This window comes from Archocentrus centrarchus, unplaced genomic scaffold (assembly GCF_007364275.1).
Source record: "Archocentrus centrarchus isolate MPI-CPG fArcCen1 unplaced genomic scaffold, fArcCen1 scaffold_40_ctg1, whole genome shotgun sequence".
NCBI classification, from domain to species: domain Eukaryota; kingdom Metazoa; phylum Chordata; class Actinopteri; order Cichliformes; family Cichlidae; genus Archocentrus; species Archocentrus centrarchus.
The window spans coordinates 199,816-214,804 of record NW_022060266.1 but is presented as its reverse complement, the minus strand read 5'-3'; the positions used below and the strand labels follow the sequence as shown (position 1 = coordinate 214,804).

Genomic DNA, 14,989 nt, shown 5'->3' with positions numbered 1-14,989 from the left:
TCCTGCCGTGATTTCGGCAGCCGTGGTTTTATGTTTTTTGGATACAATCCGGGTTAGCACCCGAACATCCCTTTCAGACAGCTTCCTCTTGCGTCCACAGTTAATCCTGTTGGATGTGGTTCGTCCTTCTTGGTGGTATGCTGACATTACCCTGGATACCGTGGCACTTGATACATCACAAAGATTTGCTGTCTTGGTCACAGATGCGCCAGCAAGACGTGCACCAACAATTTGTCCTCTTTTGAACTCTGGTATGTCACCCATAATGTTGTGTGCATTGCAATATTTTGAGCAAAACTGTGCTCTTACCCTGCTAATTGAACCTTCACACTCTGCTCTTACTGGTGCAATGTGCAATTAATGAAGGTTGGCCACCAGGCTGGTCCAATTTAGCCATGAAACCTCCCACACTAAAATGACAGGTGTTTCAGTTTCATTGTCCAACCCCTGGACTCAAAGTAAGAAAGTAAAAGTAGTTCTTTGGATGACGTTTCTACCTGCTATTTTTGTGTAAAGCTTACTGAACCTCATTATATATTATTGTAATAATATAAAATATTACATGAGAATAGAAACGTTATTCTAATCTAAATTTTAATCCTAATGAATGCTCTCAGCTTGAATCTGTTATGCAGGACACAAACTGTTAAAGGGAATTTAAACACAGCTCTGTTCTCTGTGTCCTCCATAGTAGAGGGTGACTGTGCCTCCACCTAAACACCAACATGAGGATACTCAGGGGTTACAGTGGGATTCAGAAGGTGGAGGAACCCTAAGATCAGCTGTAGTGTCTCTGCATGGGGAGAAGAACCACAACTTTCTATTGTGAGCTGCAGTAAATGATGTTGGTGTGCAGGCTGTGATCAGCTGACCTGCTGCTGCTGCTCTGAGGTTTACTGCTCTGTGTGGATGAAGTGAACTCACAAAGATGTAACCCAGTATTTCACAGCTCTCTGAGCTGATCTCCATCCCCTACACTGACAGCATACAGGCTGTAGAAATGTTGGATTCAGTGAATGAATCTCAGCATCAGCAGCTTTGATTCAAACTCATCTCTGCTGCACTGATGTAACCTGTAACTGTGACCATCAACACAGCCTCTGTGCACCAACACAGAGCTTTACTGTAAATACAGTACAACAAGCTGACCTGTTTATTACGCACTGAACTGCAGTATTTTCATATAATCTTTGAATAACACAAAGTCAGCATACTTCAGTTTATTTTGCAGTCCTTACCTTTAAATCTAACCTCCCTTCTTCCTCTCCTGTCCTCTTTCTCCATCTGTGAGTGAACTTCTCTCTCTTTGCTCTCCCTGAAATACAGCAGCTCTTCTTTTAGCTAGCAGACACACTGTGTGACAAACTGCACACACTTTGTGTGTTTGCTGATATTTGTTGAGCATTTAGAAATGCTGCAATTATCTGCCACACGTTACTCCCTTCATGCTCGCTCCTCTTCAGTAGTGCTAGCTAAGCTGTTTATGTCCCGCGAGCACAACTTACGGACTCGGTCCGGCCTGCTGTAACCCCTGATTATAGCGCTATAAATGAGACATGAATTATATGTGTTTGCGTATTTAATCCCTTTGTACCTGATAAGCCCAGTGATGGAGGATATGCCAGTACGATTGTCTCTTATATGTTATTATTCCTCCATTTAGGCTCAGATTGTTTGATGTTTGATGGAAATGCAAACTTTTCTCAGACGTTAAACCTAAACTAACGAGTCTGTTTTGAAAATGTAAGAAGTAGAAAGTACAGATAATTGTGTAAAAATGTAGGGAGTAAAAGTATAAAGTAGTCAGAAAAATAAATGCTCAAGTAAAGTACAGATACCTGAAAAATGTACAGTAACGAAGTATTTGTACTTCGTTACTTCCCACCTCTGATTTTAAATAATTTTGAAAGTTAATCTTCAAAAGTAATGCTAATGCATATTTTATCGTCAAACTTGCCCCTGAATGAACAGCATGGTTGGCTCTGAAATTCATCATCAAATCATGCAGACGATCGCATTCCATGAGGCCGGTGACCTTTCTGTCATTTCTGTCATACATTGTTCATGTATATCTAGATTACTTACTTTCAACCTCGGACGTGGGCTTGAACCATTTCTTAAGCCCAGTCATCTGGTCCCCATGCCTGGCGGCCACTTGTGACGGCTGCTGTTTTCTCTTATTTCTCTTACATGCTGAGAACCCATGATGGCAGCAGACAATATGAATAGTCACATGGCAGTCGTGAACCAATCAAATTGCTCAGATTGAAAGAATGTAAATATTGCCACATGGCACTGGAAATGGAGACGACGGACAGTGCAAAAATTTTTTTTTAGGAAAATTAAAAAGTAGACGGCGCAGAGTGGTGGAGTAGGCGGAAAATGTGCCTGCCGCCGGCTTAATTTGAAAGCCCTGTCTATTGGGGTGACATGGTACTATAAGGTCTTTGAGATAAGATGGGGCCTGATTATTCAAGACCTTGTATGTGAGGAGAAGGATTTTAAATTCTATTCTAGATTTAACAGGATTTACCAAGGAGATGCCCTGTCCCCACTGCTGTTCTGCATAGGCCTGAGTCCCCTCAGCCAGATCATCATCAAGACTGGCTACGGATACTGACTATGGAATGGAGCAAGCATCAGCCACCTCCTGTACATGGATGACATCAAGCTGTATGCTAAGACTGTGAACGAGATATCAATTTATTGATCCACACCACCAGGATCTACAGCAATGATATCGGCATGTCATTCGGACTGGAGAAGTGTAGTCGGATGGTAACAAAAAGAGGAAAAGTAGTCAGAACTGAGGGGATTACACTACCAGAAGGCAACATTGCAGACATTGAAGACAGCTACAAGTACCATGGAATCCCACAGGAAAATGGGAACCATGAAGAGGCTGCTAGGAAAGCTGCAACCTCCAAGTATTTCCAGAGAGTAAGGCAAGTCCTGAAGATTCAGCTGAATGAGAACAAGATCCAGGCTATCAACACCTATGCCCTGCCAGTTGTCAGATACCCTGCTGGGATAATAAGCTGGCCAAAGGAGGAAATAGAAGCCACTGATGTTACGACAAGAAAGCTCCTTACCGTGCATGGAGGGTTTCAGCCCAAATCCAGCACCCTGAGACTGTACTCTAAGTAGAAAGAAGGAGGCCGAGGACTAGTGAGTGTCAGAACCACTGTCCTAGATGAAACAAGAAAGATCCATGAATACATCAGGAAGATGGCCACAAAGGATCATGTGCTTAGTGAGTACCTCAGGCAGCAGAAACCTGAGAAAGAAGAGGACAAAGAACAGGAACCATCATGGAAGGACAGGCCTCTGCATGGCATGTACCACCAGCAGATAGAAGAAGTGGCTGACATAGAGAAATCCTACCAATGGCTGGACAAAGCACAGAGGCACTAATCATGGCAGCACAAGAGCAAGCTCTGAGCACAAGATCAATATTGGCTGGGGTCTACCACACCAGGTGCAGGGTGTGCAGAGATGCCCCTGCGACAATCCAGCACATAACAGCAGGGTGCAAGATGCTAGAAGGCAGGGCATACATGGAACGCCATAACCAAGTGGCCAATATAGTATACACAATATTTTTAATAAATAAGATCAGATAGGGAATATTGGCATTTCTTAGTTTGTTTGTAGGGTGCAAACAATTCAGATACAAAAATGGTGATTTGTGTGTGAAACATTTGTATGCATAGATTTGTATATAGATTTGTGTATGAACTGTTTGTGAATGAGGCCCAATGATCTGCTGCTTCGGTGTGTCAGATACAGTCACTGTGTATTTGAAAGCTTTAGATTCATTGGAAACAATGTGACATCGAGATTTGTTTAAATAATTTCCTTTGTGTATTTCCATTCTTTCAGGTGACCATCAAAGTACCCCAGAAAAATTCTTAGACGTGTGCAGTGAGTCCTGCTGTCGACCGCAAAGATGCCGAGGACGCGTTAGACTGAAAAACTGCTGCATTGAGCTGTTCTGAGTAATTCTTCTGCTTTTTGCTTCACAAGCAGTACAAACCTGTTTAAAGCCAGCTGGAGTCTGCTCTGTGGACCCTGTTTGCAGTGAAAGTCTACCTACTTAAATCATGTTGATTAAACGCAAAGTGAATGAAATTGCCAAACTCTCAATGGATTGTTTACAATATTCAATCAATTTTTCATACACTAGAATTTCATCATATCGTTTGCTTATATAACTGCAAGTATGACCATAGAGTAAAGTCCGTGGACGTTTTTACCCTAAGTTTTCAGAATAAATTCATTTGCGGCACTCTGCGTTCTGTCATTTTAATCCTCACTATGTTTATGTTAATATGTACTCATTACATGTTTGGGTTGAGAATGCAAAGTTAGCATGATGTAAGGCGCTACAATAAACACATTAAAGAATTATCCTTTAGCATTACTGTGCTTATTATTATTATAAAGTTGTATCCTAAACCAGGGCTCATCAACTACATCTGTCCAAGGGCCCCAATTTTTCTCAGCACACAGTGTGAGGCCCAGATGCTCTCATAAAGTAAAATAAAATTATTATTTTATCCTAAGTAATATATTATTATTTGATATATCAATTTTCCTTTCAAATTTATACTATTTTTAATGCTGTGATGTCCAAGTCTTGCAGTTACATGTTCTTCTCTGTTATGTTGATGGTTATGGAGACACCGTGGTAAACAATAAAACGTTACAGGAGAGCAGCGAGTTTGTCTCTGCACGATCTACTTTTCAGAAGCATTTTTAATGAATATAGAAACATGAAGAGTTCAGATGCAAAACCCTCTAAATCTGCCTGGCCACTTTTACAAGAGCTTTTTTTAAAATCTGGATTTTAGGGTACATTTTAGTCATTTCACCACCAACGGTGAGGTGCCTTTCTTCAAAGATGTAACTACAGTACTTTACCTACTTTTTAATAAATAGCATTTTGTTTTTAGGCAAAACCAGAAGATCTTCAGTGTGAACGAAGGCAAAAGGTCCAAATATCCGACTCTGATAAAAAGATTTTGACAGATTCACACAGTAAAGCCGCAATGGCACAAAATGGCAGCACATTTATTTTAACAATAACAGAATAGTAGATAGGCGGAGGGATGGATGTATACGGGGGGGCCGTGACTGCATTAAGGTACACACCGAGCCACCTATCTGTCTGTTCCCCCCCGAGCAGACTGGGTGAGAGACCCTCACAGCAAAGGAGCCCTGTGCAGTCCGGGGAGTACGCTCGGCAGCCAGTAACGATCCTTCAGGATCACCGACAGAAATCTCGTTACAACTTTAACTTCCTTTATTTAGACAAGTTTGATCAACGAACATTTTTTCTACACAAAACAAGGTTAGACTCACCTTCAGCTGTGTTTACAATCTGACCACCAACAAAAGTCAACTGCTCAGTGCAGCGCAGTCACATGGTCCGATCTTGCATCCTGATTGGGTATAGGGACATGGAAGCTTTTGCAGGCAATGCAAAATGGCGTTCTGAGGCTTTTGATAATTCACGCTAGTCAGAGATGGGTATTTAATGGGCTATCATGTGACATGATTGAATGGCATATAGTACCTGTGGCAGTACTATTCGGGGGCCTGATGGAAAACTGGTGGGCTGGATGTGGCCCGCGGGCCGCCAGTTGACTGTCATAAATATTAGGTAATTAAATGTACTGCATGAAAGAAATTTCTGAAGTTCTAAGAACTACAAGAATGTGACTGGAGTGTTTCACTATAACAGGGAATGCTTTAAAATGTCAAGTTTCATGCCTTTTCCCAGCTGCTTTTCACCTCATATCAGAAACTGCTGAACCAATCCTCCCACAACTGACTGAGGACAATCTACAGACTGCTGATCCTTTGGTGTGAATTACTCTCAGTTTGATTTTAGGCAGGCAGATCAGTTTTTAATCAAAATAAGTTGTTTATGCATATTTTCAATAACCCATGAATGCGTTGAGATATCAGTCTTAAAGTTGGGCTGTTCCTGTGGCTACCAAAATGTACTACACCTGTAGGAGGTGCCACAAATGCACAAGTCTCAAAATTGGCAAGCATTGATCTGTATGGAAGTCGAGCACTGACAGAATCATAACCTAACATTTGGTATAGTGGGCATAACTGTCCCTTTTTGTATATTTCCAAATGAAAGAGAAAACAAAACTGCAAACATGTACAGAGCTGACAGTGTTCAAACACCTTTAATCTTCTTGGACCCAGTCATTGCCATTTATGGCTGTATTTACTGGTTTTATGCTTTAACACATTATACTAAAAATGTCACAAACGAGCAGAGGTGGCAAAAGTACTGACATTCTGTACTTAAGTAGAAGTACAAGTACTTGTGTTTAAAACTACTTTGGTAAAAGTCGAAGTACTGGTTCAACTTCTTTACTTAAGTAAAAAGTACAGGCTCTGAAATGTACTCAAAGTAAGAAAGTAAAAGTAGCTCTTTGGAGGACGTTTCTACCTGCTATTTTTGTGTAAAGCTAACTGAACCTCATTATATATTATTGTAATAATATAAAATAATATTACATGAGAATACAAATGTTATTCCAATCTAAATTTTAATTCTAACGAATGCTCTCAGCTTGAATCTGTTATGCAGGACACAAACTGTTAAAGGGAATTTAAACACAGCTCTATTCTCTGTGTCCTCCATAGCAGAGGGTGACTGTGCCTCCACCTAAACACCAACATGAGGATACTCAGGGGTTACAGTGGGATTCAGAAGGTGGAGGAACCCTAAGATCAGCTGTAGTGTCTCTGCATGGGGAGAAGAACCACAACTTTCTATTGTAGCTGCAGTAAATGATGTTGGTGTGCAGGCTGTGATCAGCTGACCTGCTGCTGCTGCTCTGAGGTTTACTGCTCTGTGTGGATGAAGTGAACTCACAAAGATGTAACCCAGTATTTCACAGCTCTCTGAGCTGATCTCCATCCCCTACACTGACAGCATACAGGCTGTAGAAATGTTGGATTCAGTGAATGAATCTCAGCATCAGCAGCTTTGATTCAAACTTATCTCTGCTGCACTGATGTAACCTGTAACTCTGACCATCAACACAGCCTCTGTGCACCAACACAGAGCTTTACTGTAAATACAGTACAACAAGCTGACCTGTTTATTACACACTAAACTGCAGTATTTTCATACAATTTTTGCAATATGGGAACCCCCCAGCAGCCTAGGCCTGTAGCAGCAAAACCACGGGAGGGTTCAGGTGAAGGAAAGCTGGATGCCTCTGCCTCCCATTCTACTCTTAATTATCCTAGTGTTGGGTTTTAATTTTTACTCAATGAATAAAATAACAAACAGTTAAAAGTAAACTGCAGGAAATTAATTAATAAGTAGTGGCTGAAGCAAATAATAGATAAATAAATACATTAGATAAAGAGCAGACAAATAGTGGTACTTCTTGTACTCGGCCCCACAAATCTTAGAAACATGGTGTCAAACCAGAGACATACTCTGGATGGCATTACTTTGGCCTCCAGTAACACTGTGAGAAATCTTGGAGTCATTTTTGACCAGGATATGTCCTTCAATGCGCATATTAAACTAATATAGGACCGCTTTTTTGCATTCACGCAATATTTCTAAAATTAGAAACAACTGTGATTTAATTCATGCATTTATTACTTCTAGGCTGGACTATTGTGACTGGTGTTTGCAGAGAAGATGCAAAACAACAACCACTATTTTGGGTTGACTATGGAAATTATAATCACATCTGAAATGACTTTATGGTATGCTCCTGATACCAACTGGGTAAAAGATTATTAGCGTGACATTATGGTATGCTGTTAATGACAGCTTGGAGCCTCCAAGTTGTCACTGACCCCCATGGCATTCTAACTGCCAGAATCCTTGAAGCACAGCCGGAGGGGGAGTGGCAATAATCTTTCACTCTAGCTCAACAGCCAATCAAAGTTATAGTTGAGTCATCATTTATGAGAAAGCCTTACTCTTACTTACCCTTACTCTTGCACAAACTAGCTGAGGGGAAAAAAGAACTAAAAAGTTTGGTTTTTATTGTCTCCTTCACTCACAGAATATGCAGTTTGTTGCCAGTCTCTTTGTCCAGTCATTGATTGGAGTAGGATTTCATCAATTGAGGCTGAGCTCGGCAGCATCATTGTTCAGTTCAGCTGTCCTTTTTGAGGGCCAGGCCCTGACAACTGAATCCTTTGTTGTCTTTGTTAACACTGTTACCACCATGCTGACATGCTCGACTGCTGTTCCTGGTGAACTTGAACTTTTTATCTCGGTTAGAGATGTGTATCCACCTGTAATGCTGCAATTAGAAGACTTTTGAGTGCGTCTGCTTTCAGAGCACACGGAGGAGGGCTTGAAGAGAAGAGGTCAGAGCAGGTCTCACCTCTGAGAGTATAACAGTGTACTTACCACCACCAAAGGTGACTTTGAGCAAGGACAATGGGCAGTTGAAATGTTGCTGAACCTGTAGTGGGTGAATCCAGTGTCCGTTTACTCATGGGAGTGTTGGGTTTTTATTTTTTTACTCTATGAACAAAATGACAATTATTAAGCATAAACCGCAGGAAATTAATTAATTAGTAGTGACTGAAGCAAATAATAGACAATGAAATAAATTAATTAGATTGACAGCAGACAGATAGTGGACCAGTGGACGCCAGGGTGACTTCACGGCTTTTGGGAAACATGTTTATCTTGTTTATGGCCTTCCCAGTCTCTGGGAAAAATATGTTTATCTTGTCCTTCAGGGTTTTGCCACAATATGAACAAAGTATAGCAGCGCGTACAGAGTGAGTAAATGTGACCATGTCCCATTACTAAGCTGGATAAAACTGTCTTGTAATGATTTGGGAAACGTCAGGTATGTGCTTCTTTTACAGAGCTTTTATCGCTGATGGAAGAAATCTGAGCCATGAGAACCAGCCACTGGCAGGACCAATGATGAAGGCGAAACTGCAGCTCACCGTATCCGTTTTGCTTGGAGATAGTGGCAGGATAATGTGTTGTGTTTAGATTAGAATCTTTGCTCTTCGTGGGAGGGGGTCACAGCCAGCTGCTGGGATGGCCTGTGATTTCCCGAACCAAGACTGCCCGTGTACATTTTAATTTTGAACTAAAGTGATTTAAGTGTCTTCCTTCACAAATAAAAAAAGCAGGACACAACAGGCATGTGACTGTCAACTTAGAGTAAAGGCTCATTTTATAGTACACAAATGAATTAATCTGTGGCCTTCCTCAAGGTTGCTACTGAAGGAAATTAGTTTTTATGAAGTTCATGGTATATTACCAAATGTACACTTATTTCCCTGAGAAATTTGTCTCACACAGAAAGATAAACATAACTGATTAAAAATACAGAAGCTTATAATGTTTCGTGTCATCATGAACTTTGTGTTCAATGAACCACACTGATGGAGACTACACAATCATAGAAATGGAGACTTCGAGGTCACCCTGTTGTTGAAATTCTCTGTTTTTCACATTTTATTTTGTATAATGATGTAACCAAGATAGATAAGCTGATGAAACTGTAAGCTGAAAAAGAATGTGTCAGTACTTCATGTCATATCCAGTAACACACTGGGAATGGCGTGCAGTTCTGAACCAGATTAATCTGTTTGAAATGGCTTTATTAAATTTAATAATTGGACTCCTTATTCCGTTGTTTGTGTCATTCCTGTTCGATAAACAAACACGCAGAAACCTAAAGGCTTAAGCAGCACACACTCTTTATTTAAATTTTAATTTAAATTTAAATTTATTTATTTAAATTAACTTTTTTGCATTTGCACAATATTTCTAAAATTAGAAACATCCTTTCTCACAGTGATGCTGAAAAGCTCATTCATGCATTTATTACTTCTAGGCTGGACTATTGTAATTCATTATTATCAGGCTGTCCTAAAAGCTCCCTGAAAAGCCTTCAGCTGATCCAAAATGCTGCAGCTAGAGTACTGACAGGGACTAGAAAGAGAGAGCAGATTTCTCCCATATTGGCTTCTCTTCATTGGCTCCCTGTTAAATCTAGAATAGAATTTAAAATCCTTCTCTTCACCTACAAGGTCTTGAATAATCAGGCACCATCTTATCTCAAAGACCTCATAGTACCATATCACCCCAACAGAGCACTTCTCTCTCAGCCTGCTGGCTTACTTGTGGTTCCTAGGATACTTAAGAGTAGAATGGGAGGCAGAGCCTTCAGCTTTCAGGCCCCTCTTCTGTGGAACCAGCTCCCAGCTTGGATTCAGGAGACAGACACCCTCTCTATTTTTAAGATTAGGCTTAAAACTTTCCTTTATGATCAAGCTTATAGTTAGGGCTGGATCAGGTGACCCTGAACCCTCCCTTAGTTATGCTGCTATAGGCCTAGGCTGCTGGGGGGTTCACATAATGCACTGTTTCTCATTCACCTTATTTACTTTGTTTATACTCCACTCTGCATTTAATCATTAATTGTTATTAATCTCTGGCTCTATCCCCACACAGCAAATGACCCCCCCTCCCTGAGCCTGGTTCTGCTGGAGGTTTCTTCCTGTTAAAGGGAGTTTTTCCTTCCCACTGTCACCAAGTGCTGCTCATAGGGGGTCGTTTTGACTGTTGGGTTTTCTCTGTATTATTGTAGGATCTTTACCCACAATACAAAGTGCCTTGAGGCGACTGTTTGTTGTGATTTGGCGCTATATAAATAAAGTTGAATTGAATTTAATTTAATTCAGCCAACTGACAACAGTCAGAACCAAATAGCTTCCCCAAGTGCTGGAGTTCAAGTATCTTGGGGGGTCTTGTGCACAACTATCATGGGAGTGGAGCTGGGCATTGACCAACAAACTTGTATGGCATCTGCAGTGTTACAGACACTGCAATGTGTGAAGGGAGAGCTGAATGTGAAAGTGAAGTTGTTGATCTATGTTCCTGCCCATATGTATGGTCACGAGCTGTGGGTAGTGACTGAGAGAATGAGATCATGGATGCATGCAGCACAAATGAGCTTTCTCCAAAGGGTGTCTGGGCTCAACCTTGATGATAATGTGAGGAGTCATAGTCACCCTTTGTGCTCTTTGTTAGCAACTGTTAGTGCTCAGTGCTGACTAGCTCAACTGTTGTTCCTGGTTTCTGATGTTAGCTGCTGTTGCTAAGTTGAACCTTTTAACTTTGCTAATGTTTGGCTTCCAGCTAATCAGAACTCTTCAGCAGGCTGTTTGAATGCAGCAGTTAGAAGACATTTGAGTGTGTCTGCTTTCAGAGCACATGGAGGAGGGCTTGAAGAGAAGAGGTCAGAGCAGGCCTCACCTTCTGAGAGTATAACAGTGTACGTATCACCTCTGTCATGGTGACTTTGGGAAGAGCACGAAAACAATGGGCAGCTGAAGTTTTGCTGTGGCAGCTGGTGAATCCAGTGTCAGCTTACATATGCAGGGTGTGACTGTCACCTGAGAGTAAAGGCTCATTTTCCACAAATGAATTCATTTGTAGCCTTCCTCGTGGTTCCTACACTCTTCAGTACTGTAGCCAACTGACAAGAGTAAGAGTTGAATTGCTTCCTCAAGTGCAGGAGTTCAAGTATCTCAGGGTCTTGTGAACAAGTGTGGCAAGAGTGGATCAGGAGATTGGCAGATGGCACCTGTACCGGGCTGCTGAGTGAGTGTGGGAAGGGAAAAATAACTAAAGGTAGTTGGGGTGTATGAAGACTAGAATGATGGAGGAGGCAGCAGAGGGCTGTGAACTAAACCTGTTGTAGAAACTGTTCAGATAATTTGCCCCCCCACACTGCCCACTGGTTTTCTGTCTGTCAGTTTAAATCAAGTTTTTTTCCCATTCCTCTTCGTATATTGCTTGTGGTGTTCTGCTCTACTACTGCTCTACTACTTTCACCCCTGGATAGGAGGTCCTGAGGACAACCACTGGAACTAGATTTTTGGCCCCCAGAGCCAGCAGCTACCAGTTAGCTCAATCCCTGACACCCCAGCCAACCCCCGCCCCGGGCCAGGTGCAGGAAACAGGGGTGAAAAAAGACCTTCCTGCTCCCCTCCCCATTCATCTGGAAGGTGAAATGTTGGGTGTATGTGTCATACTACATGAGTTTGCTAAGTGTAAAAATGTTTGTATGAAAACTAGAGTGCTATTAAAATTGAGGGGACAGATGCAAGATGAGCACCCGACTGATGATCAGCAGTGCTCATCCACACCTGTTTAAATGTGATCCAGTATTTCTTACATTGTTAAATAGTGGAGGAATGTGTGTGTGTGTGTGTGTGTGTGTGTGTGTGTGTGTGTGTGTGTGTGTGTGTGTGTGTGTGTGTGTGTGTGTGTGTGTGTGTGTGTGTGTGTGTGTGTGTGTGCTGCAAAAACAAACCAAGAGTTCCTCAAGAAAAGAAATGGGATATTCTTCAATAGCCAAGTCAAGCTGTGGTTAAGTGTAGGTTTAGGCTAAGTGGTAGAGTTAAGTTACTGTCAGTGTGATGTCCTCTGAAGTAATGGAAACATAACTGTGTGCACGCTTTTGTGCGTGACGTCGGATCCCGAGCTGTTCATCTGCTGGGAGGTTCGGAGTACAGATGAGGAGAAGCTGCTGGAGCTCCTGGGATTAAACACCTTGGATCCCGAGTAACCGCTCCCTGCTGTGATACCAGCTGTGGGATTTTATCACTTTGAAGGCTTTGGGACTAAAATAGAAGTAAATAATTAAATGTATAACTTAAAGAGCCACAGTTTGTTTTAACCCTGAACATTCATTCTGTCAATAATCAGAAATATGAAGGTACTTTCTACAGTAATACTTCACAGACATGGAAAGTTTCTCCTGTAGGCCAGTTAAAAAAACACAGAGGAGAACCAGGATCAATCAGTAGCATGTCTTAAGTAAACAATATGCTCATTTCAATCATGTTTATACCCTCACCCCCCGGCTGCTGTGCTGAGCTTGGTGTGTGACTTTGTCATGACAAGGTAATATATTATCAGCTCAGTTTTTATTTTGAAGACACACACTATTCAAATCTGAGAAAAAAATACAGTAATAAAATTGGAGCTATAAAAATACATTTCCATTTGTTCTCTGCTGTAAAGTGGAGACATCTGAGACGTACACAAAGTTCCTGCATATTCAGATGTCTCAACATTGGACAAGTTAAAGCAGGTAAAGGGATTCAGCTGTCATCAAAGCACAGCGAGCAAACACTCCCTCCTATCATCACTGTGAGGATCATGTAATGAGTCCTTCTCTCAGGAATGGTTGGGGCCTCTTGGTGATTTCCTGCATGGAAGACTTAAATTTGCAAAGGAGACGTACAGTGGTGTGCATAAGTTTGGGCACTCTTGTGGTTTTATTGATTTGAATACCTTTAGCACTAATTATTGGAACACAAAATTTGTTTTGTAAGCTCATTGACCCTTGACCTACATACACAGGTGAATCCAATCATGAGAAAGGGTTAAGGTGGCCAATTGCAAGTGTTTCTCCTCTTTGCATCTTCTCTGATGAGTGGCAACATGGGAGCCTCAAAACAACTATCAGATGAGCTGAAAACAAAGATTGTTCAACATCATGAACAATCATGATCATCAGAGATTTCAGCTGTCAGTTTCCACTGTGAGGAACATAGTGAGGAACTGGAAGAGCACAGGCACAGTTCTAGTTAATGCCCGAAAAAGTGGCAGGCCAAGAAAACTCTCAGATAGGCAGAGGTGAAGGATGGTGAGAACAGTCATAGTCAACCCACAGAGCAGCTCCAAAGACCTACAACATCATCTTGCAGCAGATGGTGTCACTGTGCATCGTTCAACTATTCAGCGCACTTTGCACAAGGAGAGGCTGTATGGGAGAGTAATGCAGAAGAAGCCTTTTCTGCACACACGCCACAAAGAGTCTCTGAGGTCTGCGAAAGCACATTTGGACAAGCCAGCTTCATTTTGGAATAAGGTGCTGTGGACTGATGAAACTAAAACTGAGTTATTTGGACATAACAAGGGGTGGTATGCATGGTGGAAAAAGAACACAGCACTCCAAGACAAACACTTGGTACCCACAGTAACATTTGGTGGTGGTCCCATCATGCTGTGGGGCTGTGTGGCCAGTGCAGGTACTGGGAATCTTGTTAAAGTTGAGGGTCGCATGGATTCCAGTGAATATCAGCAGATTCTTGAGAACAATGTTCAAGAATCAGTAACAAAGTTGAAGTTGTGCCGGGGCTGGATACTTCAACAAGACAAGGACTCTAAACACTGCTCAGCATCTACTAAGTCATTCATGCAGAGGAACAAGTACAACATTCTGGAACGGCCATCTCAGTCCCAAATGGTAAATGGTAAATGGACTAGCTCTTATATAGCGCTTTTCTACTCAGTATGAGCACTCAAAGCGCTATTAGTCCCAGACCTGAATATTATTGAAAATCTGTGGTGTGATTTAAATCGGGTTGTCCAAGCTCAGAAACCATCAAACCTGACTGAACTGGAGATGTTTCGGAAAGAAGAATGGTCCAAAATACCTTCAACCAGAATCCAGACTCTCACTGGAAGCTACAGGAAGAGTTTAGAGGCTGTTATTTCTGCACAAGGAGGATCTACTAAATATTGATGTCATTTTTCTGTTGGGGGGCCCAAACTTATGCACCTGCCTGATTTGTTTAAATAATTATTGCACACTTTCTGTAAATCCTATAAACTTCATTTCACTTCTCAAATATCACTGTGTTCATCTGCTATAGGATAGATTTAACTGAAATTACTGATCTGAATAACCAATAATTTATAAAGGAAAATCATGAAAATTATCAGGGGTGATCCAATTTTCTCATACCACTGTGTGAGAAACTGTTAACCTGCTGAGACGTTTCTGTCTCATCATGCTGTCTGTTTGCAGAGGCAGGAATTCAGACAGTGTGTTATTGCTGTCACCGCTCTCACAATCTTGAAGATTCAGGAGCGACACATTTAGCAAATCACTAGAAATAGTGGCTCATATTAATCATAAGTTTCAGCTTT

The 14,989-nt window shown here is 41.5% G+C and overlaps 1 protein-coding gene across 1 annotated transcript in view; it reads left to right on the top strand.

The window, feature by feature from the left end:
• LOC115776877 (aldehyde dehydrogenase, mitochondrial-like) overlaps positions 1 to 4,412 on the top strand; it is a 59,712-nt gene extending 55,300 nt beyond the window's left edge. Inside the window, exon 13 of the mRNA XM_030724666.1 lies at positions 3,883 to 4,412. Coding sequence (XP_030580526.1) covers positions 3,883 to 3,915 — 33 coding nt within the window. The 3' untranslated portion in view covers positions 3,916 to 4,412. The remainder of the gene's footprint in view (positions 1 to 3,882) is intronic.
• Positions 4,413 to 14,989: the final 10,577 nt, after the last annotated feature.